The sequence below is a fragment of the Aulonocara sp. 'chitande type north' Nkhata Bay genome, linkage group LG12 (genome assembly GCF_057382095.1).
Source record: "Aulonocara sp. 'chitande type north' Nkhata Bay isolate Kocher_YH1m ecotype deep benthic linkage group LG12, A_spYH_male_GT1.1, whole genome shotgun sequence".
In the NCBI taxonomy this organism is placed as follows: Eukaryota; Metazoa; Chordata; class Actinopteri; order Cichliformes; family Cichlidae; genus Aulonocara; species Aulonocara sp. 'chitande type north' Nkhata Bay.
Genome location: NC_141355.1, coordinates 16387789 through 16404764, shown reverse-complemented (window position 1 = coordinate 16404764; position 16976 = coordinate 16387789). Strand labels below are relative to the sequence as shown.

General features: G+C 39.2%; 2 protein-coding genes across 8 annotated transcripts; both read right to left on the bottom strand.

The window, feature by feature from the left end:
* Window positions 1-1431: 1431 nt before the first annotated feature.
* dbnlb (drebrin-like b) lies at window positions 1432-9953 on the bottom strand. 7 transcript variants are annotated; one of them, XM_086313832.1, is made up of 15 exons: window positions 9775-9951; window positions 8072-8127; window positions 7733-7845; window positions 7576-7650; window positions 7110-7259; window positions 6024-6101; window positions 5565-5716; window positions 5403-5457; window positions 5184-5255; window positions 4805-4928; window positions 4396-4512; window positions 3989-4084; window positions 3724-3782; window positions 3555-3642; window positions 1432-2762 (listed from the first exon to the last, which is right to left on the bottom strand). In XM_086313832.1, exons 1-15 carry the CDS (start codon window positions 9855-9857, stop codon window positions 2626-2628), a joined length of 1455 nt encoding a protein of 484 aa, XP_086169958.1. In that variant the 5' UTR covers window positions 9858-9951; the 3' UTR covers window positions 1432-2625. The 7 variants fall into 7 exon arrangements, with proteins under 7 accessions (XP_086169958.1, XP_086169959.1, XP_086169961.1 ...); XM_086313833.1 differs by lacking the exon at window positions 5184-5255 and having other exon boundaries at window positions 9775-9953; XM_086313835.1 differs by lacking the exon at window positions 3989-4084 and having other exon boundaries at window positions 9775-9950.
* Window positions 9954-12043: 2090 nt separating this feature from the next.
* ube2d4 (ubiquitin conjugating enzyme E2 D4) lies at window positions 12044-16680 on the bottom strand. Its single transcript, XM_086313831.1, has 7 exons — window positions 16382-16680; window positions 15103-15166; window positions 14993-15024; window positions 14821-14898; window positions 14619-14724; window positions 14072-14165; window positions 12044-13949 (listed from the first exon to the last, which is right to left on the bottom strand). Exons 1-7 carry the CDS (start codon window positions 16403-16405, stop codon window positions 13904-13906), a joined length of 444 nt encoding a protein of 147 aa, XP_086169957.1. The 5' UTR covers window positions 16406-16680; the 3' UTR covers window positions 12044-13903.
* Between the last annotated feature and the right edge of the window lie 296 nt (window positions 16681-16976).

The following is a 16976-nucleotide window of genomic DNA, read 5'->3' as shown; positions in this document are numbered from 1 at the left end:
TTCCTCCATCTGTTGCGGATAGAGTGTGACATTTCAAAATGATTAACACTTCAAATGTCAAAATAACCAAATATCTACAAACTGCCCAAATTTCAAAGGGCTTTTTTTTCACGACTGATAGTCATGTTCTTGTTTTGGTTTTTTGAGAACACGAGCAAAGCTGCTCAAAAAACAGTGGAAGACGTGATCGTAGCCGTTAAGACAAGCTGAGAAAAAATGAACTTAGAAATATCAGGTGTGAGAAAATGTTTGCGCCCTCCCCTTGAGGATTTATAGGAAATGTATCTTAATTCCAAGTAACTGTGACAATGAATTTTGCAGAAATCTTGTGAGCTTTTGTATCTCCTGCCGCTGAAAACAAACGCACAGACCTGATGTGCAGATGAGCAAAAACATCATTCGTAAGAATGAGAAAATCCCCAGCTTTTCATTTGTGACTTTCACTGACATAAACACTGTGAGGTTGAGAGGAGGGCAGCTCAATGTAAATGAGATGGAGAGAATATTGTGATTTCAAAACACTGATTTCCTGTCTGAAGTGACTCACTATCCTGGGAACAATCTGCAGAGTGTGTAACTGGCACATAACGATTCCAGTCACGGTGACAAGACAAATGGTTATTAAGGAGGCTGCAAAAAAATCCTGCGTTTGCTTTTTTGTTTTTGTAGATTAGGGATTTAAAAAAGATCTGCACCTCTCCCCGGTTGTTTTAGGGATCGGCACGGATCTTCAGAAGTGAACTCGCAATAATTTAAAGCAGAGGTTTAAAATTTAGTTTCTAGATTGTGTAGGCGTATGTGGAACTTGTCCTGAAACTAAACTGGCTGATTAATTTCTTGACAAGCCAATATTAATTTACATTAGAAAAAAAGAGTTTCAGTTAAAATTTTGAATTTAAACAAGCTCAGACAAAATATTCATGTATTTAAAGCGAAGCAGGAGGAAGAAGCGCGCTCTTCAGACCGTTATTAAAGTGCCATCTCATTGTGGGAAGTTCTTTAACTGCATTTAAACTCAAGATACGAATGATAAAGGCTCATAAAAGGCGAGAAGATATAAGGCACTTATGTGACACATGCAACGAAGAGGCCTTGTGACAATGTGACACTGCTAAAACAACAACAGAACTGCTCTTCTCTGGAAATCAAGTTTGCAATATTATAAAGCAGGTAATTTCTTCACTTGAACACAAGATTTAACTGAAGGATGTGGGAGAAGCAAAATCTGATTTTCGTGTGAAAATGAAACCTATGCATTAGAGGTGAATTCCCCAGCTGTTGTCTCATTCCAGGAAACTGACGTTAAAGCTTGTGTATACATCTGAGTTCCTGTTACACCTCTGAAAATCCCTGAAGGTTTTCTATGTTATTTCAATGTGTTTCTAATGTACGCCTGTTTAAAAAAAATAAAAATAACAACATGACAACACAGATTGCCTATTTATTTTTATTATGAAGGACGTTTGTGCATTACAATAGACTCTGGAAAAAGAAACCTCAAACATGAAACATTGGAATGGATAAACAATGCCCTTTGCTATTTGCGATCAACTCATTTCTTTCCTTTTGTTAACTGACCTCAAAGTTCAAAAGAGCAAAACATTTTGTTCCATGATAAAAAATAGTGGTCTTGCATAAAATGTGCCGACAAGCTGCTTAAACGTGTCAATAAAATGTTATCACTGCATTAACGCCCCGTCATAATGGCACCATAATATCGTCACTTATCGTCAGACATCTATTATACACTCAGTCAACCTCAGTCCAGCGAGATCCAAATATAACAGAACAGAAATAATGCTGATTACGCCTTCTTCTTTTCAACTTCTCCCTGAAAAGTTCAATATGTTCAAATGGTGAAATGATGCGGCCCATATGAGGAAGGAATTGAAATGAAATGAAAGCAAAAACGTTTGCTCACAGTTAAAAAGGAACCACTTTATGCATTTCCTACTACAGAGCCTACCACTCAGAGCACAGCAAACAAGTTTTGTTTTTTTTAAATATGTAATTAACCACAGTCGTATCAGTAAAGGTTTCAAATTCACACAGGATGCAAATTCAGTCACATAACAATAATAATAATAAAAAATTATTCAGTCTGCCGGTACAGAAAGGCAAAAATCAAGGCAAAAGTTTATTCTGTAGCTGGTACCACCACCTTTGATTTTTTTTCTTTCCTGAAATGGAGAGGAGCAATTGCTACAAAGTAACGACGAAATTATACCTGAAATCAAACTGAAGCCACTTTGGAAGAAACGTGAAATAGAAATGCTCACAACAAAATTAAAGAGGCTGACACTGCATCACATTTACAGGACTTAATTTTGGAATGACAAAGGGAGGTGTTTGGTTGGCCTGTAGGTCTTCACAAATCCCTACACTATGCCATCACTTGCTTATAACATCAACGATTTAATGGAAATACTTTCTTGAAATCAAAAGCTTCAGGCCCGCGATGACCATTCATGTTATTTTTATCCAGGAAGTGGAGGCTCATTTGCTTCACTTCGGCCTGATATCTAGTGTGTGAGGACTGACGTTGCTGTGTGTCGTGTTTACTGCAGAGGTCCTACGGGCCTGCCGCTCCGATCGATGATCGGTGGGGAAAGCGGCGCGCCGGGCTTACATGACCTCCACGTAATTGGCCGGGAACATTCCAAAATGGCCATCTGGGCCGTAGCCTCGCCACCAGCCCTCGTCTATCATCTCAATCCCGGTAATGATGTCGTCGGGGTCGAAAGAGATCTCTGTGTCATCAGCTAAAAGAAAAGAAGTTTGGGTTTATTTTAAGAAATTTCTCAACACATACTTCAGTCAAACTTCCTAAACACTAAAACCATCAAAGGTGTCACTGAAAGTGCTCTGGCACTAAAATAAAACCCCATGATCTCAGATTTCAGGACTTTTCCTAAAATGGGTTTATTAATCATACAGTGAATTCTAGGGTGTGTGGGTAAAAAGAAAAAACACACCTCTACCTAGAAGCACCAAAAGAGTCATTGTGACCCTGATAGGCATCAGTATGAAATACACACATTTTAACATAAAGGCTGAATTAAAATGAGTCAGAGCCAGTGAGGTGCGCTTGACTTAGATAAAAGATGAATAGCTGAAGGGCTGAATAGGTTGGATATCTGGGATGTTGAGCCAGGGCAGCGTGGATGCTGCAACTTCTATTTTCATTCTCCCTAATCTTTGTTCACATCCCCCTTTTCTGTCACTCTTTACTGTCTTTTACCCATTTATTTTTTTTACAAAACATACTGCTACTTTTAGGGTGACTTTTCAGCGTCATTTTCAACTTAACTGAGATACTGAAGCTAACTGGAAACAACAAGCACAGCGAGATAAAGCAATTCTGAACTCTGCATTACTTAGTAGCTACTGTGTGAGAGCTGCTGATGACTGTCATGTGTAGTAGGGATAATTAGGTTTTCCACAAAAAAAATTAATATACACCCATATTCCTTCTATCAAGAATGTGTCCCATAGATAAATGGCCATGTGTTGGAATTTGGTCAAATATCTAAGAACTTTAACCCGAGACTGACCAGCTTGGTAGTCGTATAAAGCTCTCGCACAGATGCCTCTGTCTGATGTCTCCTCAGCAGTCACTTCATAGGTGTTAGTCTCCTCTGCCTAGGAGAGAACAGAGAAATTGGTTTTAATAGTGGCTGCTTATGTCTATCACTGTCCAGCCAAAGGTAAGTAAACACTCACTTGAGGAGGGTCTTCATAAACTGGCTCTGTGACGCACGAGTTAGCAGTCGGTGCTTCTTCTGGAATAGAGAGAGAACTGTAAGAATGAGTGTGTGGGGGGCCTGGGCTGTCAGCCTTACCAGCAGGTTTCAGGAACAGCCTTTTATCAAGATGCAAGTTTAGTTATTTTATCACAGCAAATCACGACAATGTGTTTATACTGAAGCAGATGGAAGGGTTGGGAAAATGATATAAAGGATAACACTGCCCGTGAAATGAACCCCACCTTGCTGCTCCTGAGGGGCTGCGTCCTGCTCATCATACTCACACCGGGACGGCCCATCATCATCATCATCATCATCATCACCACCACCATCAGGCTCTTATCACCCAAAACACCAGCACAGACATGCATGTGGAAGACATTCACAAGAGCACACAAGCTTAAATTCCACCACCAGGCTCAGACATAAGGGCGTTCTTGGTCTGCTTAACTTAAGGAGTATCAAAACAAGTCTTAAGAAAACAGAATGGAAGCATGACTCATGATGAAATGGCAGATTACAAGAAATGTGAAAGATGAGACACCAGAACAACGAGACACGAAGCGATTCGCTGTTGTTAAGTGTCAGTCTGACACCCAACTTGTTGTTTGTGTGTGTGTGCGCGCGTGTGTGTGTTTAAAGCTCACACCTGTGGCATGGACAGGAGAGGCAGAGCCTGCAGGTACAGGAGAAGCTTGGCGCTGAGGTGAGCTGGCTCGCTCAGATTCATACACTTGCTTAGACAGAAAGGGGCTTTGAAGACGCCCTGAGCAGAGATGCACATTGAGCCCCCAGAACCCCCCAAAAAACAAAACAAAAATTGAAGAGACAGAAAACAAAGACCAGACAGGTTGAGCAGAGGAAGAGACAGCGTTATGGCGACAGAGTTAAGTATGAACTACGAGACAACTAGACAGTCTGATGGAACATTTCAACTATGGAAAAGGACAGTGATGGGGAAATAATCACTTACAGAATTTATACCTACCACTACCTGAAAAAGATGCTGACATTCAATGATTTACATGACCAAGTCGTTGTTTACAGTGCGAAAATACCTGGCTGAGGGCTTGCAGGAGCAGCAGGAGGTACATCTGAGTCACTGGGAGTTATTCCTCTCTCTCTCTGCTTGAACATTTCTCTGGGGTTCACAGCACGCTGAGAGATGAGAGAAGCAGCCTCCTGAGAGGAAGAAAACCAATAATATGTACAAAAAGCATTAGACCGAGGTCGTCGGTAATGTGGTGGAAAGCGTTTGTCAAACGACACAAAAATAACAAATCAATCTGAAGATTGACGTCATACGAGACAGAAGCTGGAAGAGAGGTGCGTTCCCCTGAGCATCAAAGGGCTTACACTGGATTAGAGATTTTGATTTAGGCAAAAGAAAAGAGTAAATTAGCCAGAAGAAGAGCACTTGGGTGAAGGGGAACTCACATTGGCCTTCTCCACAGATTCACCTCTCTTGACTGCTCTCGTCTGGGCTGCCTGGTTCTCCTCCTGCTCCTCCTGATAATGTTAATATCAATATTGGCACTGCTGACTTTGCTACCTTCCTGACTTGCGTTTAGAAGGTGTAAGCACCACCAAAAAGTACTCAAAAATGAACACGGTTAATTAAATGTAGTCGTGTCAGTGGCCCAGTGAGGCACTCACCCAACGGGGTTTTTCCTGCTCTCTACTCTCAGCTTCCTGCTGCTGCTGGTACTTCCTAATTAATAATGAGAAAACAGAGAAAATGTAATTTGAACCTTTGTTTAAAAAAGAAAAGATAAAAAGAAACAATTGCAAACTGGCCTCATTATTAGACAAGCCTACTTTTGTTGGTCAATTTGAGAGGACCTCTCCTTGTCCCTTTTTTCCCTCATCGCTGCCTCCTTGGCCTCTCTGTCTTTCCTCTCCCTTTCCAGGTGCTTGCGCTCCTCCTCTGCCTTGCGCCGCTCCTCCAGTCGACGCTTCTCCTCTTCTTTCTAAAAGCCAATCACAGCAACAAGGTCAAACGTCACAGTCGTTGAAAAGCTTGATTTTACAATGATTAACAAAAGAAAACTGCTGGGAAATTAGCACCACCAAAAAGTTGTAACTAAGCGGTTACTCATCACAGTTACATTTGTGATGGAAAAGGCTATGTGCCATGTATTTTTTATAGAGTGAAAAATACATGGCACTAAGGAGCTTAACAGAAAAGGCAGGATGTGTAATATGTTAAAATATTTGAGGCATTTCTTGCATTTTCACAGAGATAAGAGACAAGTACATATTGTTTAATGAGTGTACCTCTGCCTGGGCCCAGAAGTTGTCTTTGTTGGTCTTTCTGATTTCTGACATGGCGTTGGTTTTCTGGTAGACTGAGCCCTGTATGACAAGGAAACAAACATCGATATGCCGTCCAGTGTTGGCAGAATTGCCAGACTAAATTAAAATACAAAAAAAGTATTTTATTTCACAGGTTACTTGTGGACAAACTTCATAAACACATCATATATGACACAAAATCTAAAAATCTGCTCAGCTTTTAATCAGTGCTGTGTCATCACTTTGTCATCATTCCCAACACAGAGCGCAGTGGAAAGGGCGAGACTGTACGCTGCTGACACCGGCGGTCAGCAGCACACAGCAGCTGAAATGCAGAATGAGGCCAGGATGTGACAGGATGTGACAGGATGCATGAAGGCCTGGCTCGCCTTTCCTCAATATGAAGCAGCTTTCACATCACATTAACAAGGCTAACTGATAAACCAAAAAAAAAAAAAAAAAAAAAATCTGATACATCAAAGAGCGCTGAAGAAAATCAGAACAGAGGATGACTCATTTTATAATATGTGCACAAGTGACCAAGAACAATGTTGCCTTTGTTTATTTTCTGTGTGAACGTGACTGCATTTCCACACCAGGGTGGCTTGAATACACTCTTCCTTCTGCATTCTCACTTGGCACACACGCACTGTGCAAAAACAGTGAGAGATCTCACACAATCACTGCATGGCACATTTTCAATATAATGCAGATTGAGTTCACCGTGAAAATGCTCATACAGCAGTACGAGTGCCAATATTTGGATGTCTGGATCAGCAGCTTCATTTCTGTGACTGTTTATGACTGAATGCAGATGTTTGGGCAGGGAAATGATGCTGAAACATGTGTGCAGAGGTAGACTGTGATTTGTAAAAGGAATAATGACTATTTTTAATATGGATCCAATTAACTCTTATAAATCAGATTGCAGATGACCATTAAACAACAACAACAAAAAAAAAAAAAAACATTTAAGATGTGTGCATGATCTGAGATAAAGGAGTCTAGTTAAGATCTAGTTCACTGCTTATCTTGTTCTATTGTTGACAGGCAAGTGGAAGTGCATACCACGGGACCCTGCGGACCGCTGTCCTGGAAGCGGCTGGAAGCTTCTTTGTGGAAGCTGTAGTTGGCTCCTGAGGCTTTAGCCACCTTTTGCATAATCGACTCGGGCTCCACATCCTCCTCTGCTCTAGCATTTATTGTGACATGGGCCCCCTGAAACAGCAAAGAAGAACAGTTCCTTTTAAAACACAAAGGAGGACACCCTTCTAGTTTCATCTTGGTTCCGACACACAAACCAGCCACAGCAATGAACTCCTTGCAAGTGTGGCATTAATAACACTGACATCATTCCAGCAAAGCTATTACATTAATGACAATTCTAGGAGCAGGAATGTGTATCCATTTACTGAATGTCATGCGGTAAAGTCAGCATTAAGGTGCATGCAGTTAGGCCTCCTCTGCAAACACAAGCAGACAGCAGTACAAATTCCAATGTGTATTTGAACTAGACTCAAAGGTTTCACACTACCTTCAGAAAATTGGACATGGCACTGACATGATTTGCACATATTCCCTTCCTGGCATCCTTAACTCCCTCTCCAGTCTGAAATGCAACAACATTTAGAGGGTTAGTGACCATAACAGAGACGGCAAACACATGTTTAATAGCTGAGTGTCGCTCTGACCCAGTTGATGAGGACATATTTGGGCAGGCCGGAATTTGGATCCTGGACCCGGCAGAAAGCATACATCACTTTTCCACTGTTGAGTTCTTCAACCAGCTCTTCCAGTCCTCCATCTGATGCATAAACATCGTGGAAAAGTCAAATGGTTATTGTGGTTCATTGTGTAACTGTTGGCATTTTTTCCCCATTGCAAATCATGGGGTGAGAAAGCAGAGGCAAGCAGTCCTTTTGTGCTGATATTCCAGTACCGCTATGCTGACGGTGGCATTCCTGCACACATTTGCTAATATCGTGTCGAGATCATAAAAACTTGATTAAAATATCCACATGGTTACTCACCCCCTTTTTCTGCCAGTCGGATGTCATCGCTGTTTCCCTCATAGGTGAACAAGGCCCTGTATAAAGCACCAGATTACACCTAATTACACCACTGGCTGAAAACAGATCCCACAGACAGAAAAGTGGATACGCATCATTTCACAGTAAACAAGAGTTGTTTTGCAAACCTATTCAAAGTATCACTTAAGCCCCATTTACACACGATACAGGGGAAACAGGTGTAGTGTAAACACTGCTGCAGTTTCTAACCCTCATTTCTAGCAGCCTTTTGAGTAATCTTTACAGGCCGCAGGCCCAAGAAGAAAAGTTCCACTGAAATTTCTTTGCTGTGAAAATCCTAGTAAAAATAAAGACTAGCAGACCTAAACAACCGAGCTTTAGTTAATACATAGCTCCATTTTCTGTGTGTAAATACATTAAAAATGGAGGCATTTGAAGAAGCCTTTCATAGAGTCTGGTTTTTCGTGTCGGGGTCAGTCTAAATGAGTTTTTGTGGGTTATTTGTATGCAACAAAATATTTATTTAGGTGATGAATAGCAGGGGAGTTCCACATGAAGTTAATAGAGATTTGGCTGATATGAACTCATAACTGCGTCAGTTTTTAGTAAGTTGTAGGTAGGTGTATGGTGTAATTCAGGGACGTGTTGTGACATTCTTATTTCACTTGGCTTGGAGATCTCCTTCCAGAGACAACCCAGGATGCATTTATGATTTACTACACAGATGAACTGATCTGTTCCTCCACAGAATTCATAAAAAGCAGCCACATGTTATAATGCTAATTATAGCTCAACACAGGCTGCTAATTTAAGCCCAACAATAACGCTTACAAAGTAAAAATCCAGTGTGCTGTGGATTTTAAAGGGCATTTGCTTGTTATCAGGACACAGCACGTAGCAGTTCATATCAGAGGAACTTGCTCACTCCGAAAGATCACTTCTTTATTCTACATTTACTTAATCCTGTTAGCAGCACCATTTAAAAAAAAAAAAAAAAAAAGCAAATTGCTGAGCTGGTAGGCGGTGGCTGTCGACTGCTTAAAATGAGGGAAGAAAGGCAAACATTGATTTGATGAGAGACATTTTCAGAGTCCACACAGAGCCAGTAGTCCTCTCTCTGAACACGTCCTCTCGGGGATTATCTAATTCGGGTCATCATTAAACACGGCGGCTGAACTTCAACAGGTTTAAATTTCAAACCACAAACACTTTCTGTAACGTTGGGTAAAACAAAGAGGAAGTTCTAGTATCACTTACTGGTTATAAATTACTTCTGATATGTTACCAGGAAGTGGGCAAGGACGCTAGCGACTTACCTCACGCCCTTTCATGATTTCATTTAATTTGAGCTAAAAATACAGTCAGAGCATCTTAGTTGGCTCAGTATAGCCGTCAACTGACAACACTGTAACTAGCTATCTCGTTAGCACATCTTTAAGGTTATTAATCAACAGATCACCAATAAATGTCAGAAACTAAACTCCTACATTATACAAAGATGACTCTTAATAAACGTTATCGGTTATATAAAAACTACAAACTCTAATGTGGTTCCCAAACTACCATTATTTCTAGGTAACTGGCTAAGTTTATTTTACGATAGGTTAAGTTACTTGTCGACTCGCTCAAAGCTAGCCAACAATGTAGCTAACAACCTCCCTCGTACAAACAGCTAATACTGCTATGAAAATGTTTCTCCTTACCAGTTGGTATTGGATTTTTCATCTACCACTTCTTTATATGCAGCTGTTAATGCAGGGCCATTTTTGCTGAGGTTAACTGCCATCGTTATTCTGAGTACAGCTAGCCAGCTAGCTACCGGGATGCGCCCTTCCTATTGGGAGGAGTGGCAATGATGCTGCTGACTTTCAGCCGGAGGAGGGGGGGCTAGTTTAGCCTAGAGGCTAGATGTCAGCCATGGTAATGATAACAGTGTTGTGTGCGTTGTTTCTAATAATTTACCGGGTCGACTATAATTAGTTGCAGCGATGTTTCCGAAAAATCATGATGCAAATATCAAAGGTTTAGTGAGATCAGACGAAACTGACCTTTACGCAATCACTGCTGTCTGCACCGCAAAAATCTCCCATAATGTTACGTATCAAACGTCCACAGGACCAGTAAAGGCCTCACCTTTTACTGGGAACTCATTGAAATAAATTAGAAATTCAAAATTTTAACCCTACAGTTATTAGAGCATATTACATGATTATTTTTTTTTTAACTTGTGTAACTTTAAAACAAACAAACCAACAAAAAAAAAAATGGTGCAAAATATATGGTTTCTCTCCCGTTTAAGATATACATTTCCCCCAAAAGTGTCTATATAGGAAGTATAGGAAACAACTATAGGGATCAAATGTAAAGGAAAATTATGAACATTTGTCTTGATTCACACTGGGAATTTTGATAAATATATCACACAGGCATCTGCTTCTCAATACCTGGCAAAGCTGCTGTAATATGGTGATAATGTGCTTAAAGTTAATTCACTGAACTGTGCATGTGCCCACACCCTAAACTAGGTTGTGATACTCTATGGCAGGGTTACTTGATGTTCTGGCATCCACAAAAGAGCCGAGTAGACAGCTCCAAAAGAAAAGTAAGACACATTTTAGTCAATATCCAACCACAGTGGAAGGAATCGTAACAGTGAATAAATTTTAGCAGTAATAGGACTCACAGTAAAAATAAACACCAGTGTATGTAATTTAGGTATAATAAAACCCACTTTAAGGCCCTAAAACAAACCAGATCACACATTTCTCTATTTCTACCCTGAAAATGTCTTCATAGCAACATTTAAAGGACTGAGACATGAATCACTGCTGTGACTATAGTACATATTTCTCTCTCTCTCTCCAGAGATGAACCTAAACTTTTATTATAAAATAAAGGAACCATTTACCATTTGTCTTTAAGAAGTATTTTTTAAAAAAAATGTCTGCAAAATGTTAATTGAATGTCTTTTAATGTCAAGTCAATGCCAACTCAAAAAAAAAAAATCATAAATACCCAATTTAAAATCCCCCGTGATGAGGAACAAATGCAAACAGGTGCTGCAGTGGTTGCCAAAAGCATTGTAAATGAGTCAGAGAGCACTCTGCTGGACAAGCTGTGAGGTGACACCATTTCTAAATGACCCCAAACATATTTTTTCTGATCATGTTGGGTACAGAAACATTGTGTGATACGCTGAGAAATCAGTCAGGCTCTCCATGAAATGACTGCAAACAACAAGAAATCAAGATGAACTTTATTCATGTTATAACAAGGTCATAATTATCTTGTGTAGGTTACGCGAAGACGTGACTGTTCATGATGGCAGTTCAAGCACACATATATTCCAGATTTTAAGATGCGTGAAGGCTGGTCCTGCATTCAGTAAAAGCTAAGCTGATTTTTTTTTCTTTAAACAAAACATTGTGAACTCTTTATGCAGGCTTCCAGTTCTACTGATATAATGAATCACCCATTTTGGGAATACAGCCCTGATAGCAAATTTACAGTTTATATGACACATTCTCTCTCTCTCCATATATATATATATATATATATATATATATATATATATATATATATATACATACACACACACACAAAAATGAGGGTTAAGGAGGGTTAAGGCTAAACTTTTAGTCAGAGGTGTTAGGCAGATGAAATTCAACGAAATCCCTGATATTCTGCAAAATGGCTGAGAAGGATCACCAGAGTGCAAAGCATGCCAAGCTGCCTATATGAAACCGTAATGAACACGTGGGTTAAAGGAAGTCAATGTAGCATTACTCATATTATGAACTGAGGCTCTTGCTGAATAGTTGGAAGATACCCAGCTTTCTAATAAATAAATAGCTAGATGAATAAACACCAATGCACACAAAGACTGGACTTGTAGTATTACAGCGGAGGTGTTGGAGCATTCGGTGGGTACATTTTCAAAACATTTTAGTATATACGGTATACTTTTAGGACAACTTGTTTTGACATGTTTTTATTTTTACAGTAGAATATTAAAAATCTATAGTCAGCATCTAAACAATGGTGTTAATTCTACAATCAAAGCTTCTTAAATAATCATGCTTAGCTATTTACCTTTCTGTATGAATCTATTAAATAATAGCTCAATAGCAGAAATTTCTTGCTCCTAATATCCAATAATTCCCTTTATACTGGCAGCGTCGACGCACTGAATTGTGATTTTTGACAACTTTTCCAACTACTTTGTCCAACAGTTACAATGGATTATCTTACTATTACATTATGACACATCAAAATCGTGCTCAATATTCATGACACAAATGAGAAAAAAAAATCTAAACAAAACAAAAAAAACCCACACTTTCAAAGATACAATTTAAAAAGAAGAAGAAAAAAAAAAAGCCAAACATTATACCCTAAAAAAAAAAAAAAAAGAAAAAAAAAAAAAAAGGAAAAAGTTTACTGTCAGTGTTGCTTATTAATGGAGGGGGGAAAAAAAAAAAAAAAAAGCAGAACAATGATGAAAATGAACATAAATCCTGATATTTAAAGCATACCAAACTGTAATGTTATGACTGTAAGTGACACAGAGCTGCAAAACATCAAGTCTGTTCAAAAACAGCATCATTTGCAAGCTGTTCACAACCACACAACCAGTCGCTTTAAAAACACTGAAATAAGTGGAGAGAAATAATGAGAGTAACAGTATGTTTCGGACAGCATATATTTCTGTGCAGCACAGACCCATTGTGGTATGTCTTTGATCACACTGCAGTAAGTTGCAGTCAGTGATGGGTCGTTATTTGAACAGAACCGCAAAATTAGGCAAGTGCTATTTTTAGAAGTCGGACTGTGTTAACCCTGATCATTTTTCTCACCATGGGTCACCGCATGTAAAAGGCTGATGATCTTCTTAAAGATACCTGAGTAACTGTACTGAGGAAGTGGCGCACAGCTATGACTGCACGACAAAGAGTAGCCACATTCATAGCTACACAGCATAACATGTTAAACAGCAGTAGTTTTTGAGCACTATGGACACCAGCCGTCATTTATTATTCAAGACAGAAGAATGATGGCATGTGTGAGAAAGATGGAGGTGGACGTTAACCTACCCGCTAACTTATAAACAGCAGCTCCCCAGTGTTTTCAAAACAACTCAATACTGTTACAACTCCAATTGCAGCGGATGATGGAGACAAATCCTTCTTAACACCTTTCACATTGTTTCAGGGCAGAGACAGTTACGTGCCAACAGATCAGCTGCTGGTAATGGCACTGCACACTTTTGTGTTCAACAGGAAACATTCTGTCTAAATTGCACATCAACATAACACAGAAAGGCCACCAGAAAACATGAAATACAGTAACAAGACATCCAGTGGGGTGCAGATAGTACCTCTGAAATGAAGGGAGAAATAATCTCCTAAATCAAACATTTTGTTTCTGAGTAGCACGACGATATGACTCAATGATGGTAAAAATGATGCTTATAGAAAGCAACAATTATAATGATCATCACAATAGCAAGAGTAACAGTTTAAAGTCTGAGTACGGTGGTAGGGATTGTAAAGAGTTTTCTGGTATTCCATGTGGGAGTGCTTTAAGGAGTCCATTAGGTCCTGCTCAGCAGATCCATACAAGTCATGAAGCAGAGCACACTGTATCAGCTCAACACACACAAAGCCAAGTGGCACTGTACCTCATAGTACCGCTTCCTTCTCCAAAAAGTGGGCTGTTGTTTAGTTTACCCCCCTCCCCCAAAGTCCCCCAACTACTTTGATGCTCATTTACTTCAAGTTACAAATCATCTGTGTTTCTTTTGTTCTTGTAGTTCTGATCTCCTTGGTGTTCTCACATTGCATACTTCTGTGTCCATTCTCTTGCTAGTTTGTTGTACCTGTAAAACACATGCAATGTGAAAAGTTTAACTTAACCTCAAACTCAGAAGTTAATCTTGCAGCATGAGTGTACCTGGCTGTGAGCTCAACTGTGGCAAAAGCAGTCATGTTTTACACTTACTTTTCCCTGTCAGCCTTGTACGTGTGGGCGATCTCTGGTACCAGCGGATCATCTGGGTTTGGATCGCACAGAAGAGAGCAGATGGACAATAATACTGTGGAAGAAAGAATCAAAGTTAAAAATCTTTGAGAGGGGATTTATTATAGACATAACTGTGTTCTACTCCTACCATCAGCACAGCAAGATGTCATTTTAACTTCTTAAATAATCAAAATCACATCTAGAAGCACTCCAATCATTTCATATGTGCCATTACAAATAAGTTCAATAATAATTTGTTAATCAATCACTACATCGACGCACTAGCCCAAAATTAGCAGATGAATTGGACCCATCTACAGTACAATCCAAAGAAACGGAAGGTATAATTTTACGTAGAGTGTAATTTTATGTTATGGCTTTGGCATCATTTCAATTCTCTCAACAAGCAGGCAACAATCTGTTTATCATAAATCTGTTGGCTAAATCTTTTTTTCCCCAAACACTTTTTGGCTCATGTACTGGGTATATGTACACCCACACCACACATTTTAATTTATTTTTTTACCTTTCGAAACTGTAAGTGCAGGTGACCACTGTGACCTCAGAATGTCCAGACAAATACTTCCATTGCTGTTGATATTTGGGTGGTAAATTTTTGTTGTGAATGCAACCTGTTCCAAAACATAGAAAAAAAATGATGTAAGGCCAATTATATGACAGAATAAATTTAAAAAATAAGAAGCATTGTGCCTCACTGTTTTACTCACTTTTGGTGGTTTAAAGGGGTAATCCGTTGGGAAGTGAATGGTGAGGAAGAACACTCCACTCTGATATGGACTGTCACTCTGTTTAAATAGGAAGAGAAATAAAGTAAGGGGTCATGATTTTCATTTATAAGCGCACTTTAACTGTATTGGGTGTGATAAGTGTTTCACTTACTGGACCCATTATTGTTGCCTGCCAATGAAACACTGAGAGGAGGAAAAACAAAATTATGTAAATCACACATAAATCTTCAAAGATTACTCAACAACTGTTAAACTACTTACAATCCTCTCCAACTGGTCCAGCAGAGCACTGGGCAGGAGGATCCCTCTGCAGGTCCGACAGTTCCTAAAAGTCAGGGTAATTACAAAGTGAATCAGAACGTTTGAAGTTCAAAGAAAACACAAATTAACTCTTGATGTGATGCTATCACAATCCATGTACCAGCATACTGGCACCATCAACAGTTCTTGATAGACTACACAACAGTCTACAAAACACTGCAGTCTCTGTGTACATAAATAAGAGATGAATTCAATCGTTAAGCATAACCTGGAGGTCTTATGAGCCACTAACGCTGGTAAGTGAAACTGGTGTGGGAACGCTTTTAGAGTGCCTGCACTCTAAAAGGAACAATATTATAACACAAGATGCTGCACTGCAATATAATGTCATAAATATTTTGTCCCACCCATATGTTCCATCTGACAGGCTGTTTTATATAGAAATAACACATCTGTAGCAGGAGAAAATAGGCCAAAACTGAAGCCTCATCAGTAGTTTGATGAACTACATACCCACGGATTAAAAACATTTATTTTAAATTAAAATCTAATTCTCCTCCCCCCCAAGAGGCATGCTGTGATATGTAATTAACTCAAATCAAAGCTTGGTTGAACACAGAAAGATATTCAGCAGATATTCAAACAGAAATAAGGCCCGTTATTAAACATCTCTTGAATGAAAGCCTATCTATTCTGTTATATAAATATACACAGTGCCCTGCTCCAGTGCCCCATTTGCCATTCCATATATGGCAACACTGACACTAGGGTTCAATTTTGGCAACCAACAAGCAGCTGTCATTCAGCAACATCATCAGCGACAGTTACTGATACAACGATAAAGACAACTGTCCGCCCACTGATTTATCAACAGGTCATCTACATACCTAACAATAATAAAAACAAAGAGCACACACTCAATAATGTCAAAGCCGAGCTTTACGTTGCACTGTGAAACACAACTAGAAACACTAACAAGAGTGCTTAGTAACCTTTCAGGAGAAAAAGGCATAATTTCACACAAAGAAACATTTAAAATAAACAGCGTGTTTGTTAACTGCGACCGTTACTGTAGCAGTGCACCAATGGGGCCACCGGTGGGTTAGCCATTCTTTGTCTATAAATTATTTTAAACAGGAGCAGAAAAATCAAGCTAGCACTGCTAATTCGACCCAAAGAAAAGTTTAGACACAGGCAACATCGTTACAGAGGGGACTCAAGCTTAAAAAATGTATATATTGAAGATATGGCTAGCACTTGTAAGCAAATATACACTCACCTTCTGAATTCTTTTCAACGCCATTGCTTCAATGGCTATGCTAGGTAGCCTGTCAGCTAACAGTTAGCACTTCACACATAAAATTTGGCTTCTGAGGCCGCGTACTTTCAAATCTCAGTGTGCGTATAAACGACAAATGCCGTCTAAGTCTGAACGTTTGGTTTCTAGTATAAGCAATGTGACCAACAATGAGTTATATGTTGATCTTTCTTAGGAACAACTGAGCTATTTTGCTGCTGTCTCCTTCTCATTACTGCTCTTCTTTGGGTGCCTGGCAGCCAGTTTAAATATCGCGAGACTTTACTTAAAATTCACGAATTGACCGACCTACAACTTCCATTGTTGTAGTTCAAACTGTAATTTAACCAGTTTCGAGTCACGATAAAAGTAAAAAATCTGTATAAATAAAAAAGAAAACTAGAGAAAGAAATCTGATTTCGATTTGTTTAAAAACAAAAACTATTAAATTAACGTATTTACTTTTTTGTTTTAAAAATGTATTCATATTTTAATGATTTCATGATTTTTGCTTGCTTGTTTGTTTTAAAAGCACCCAGACAAAATGAAGCGTGATCCCTCAATGCGCATCCTTCAA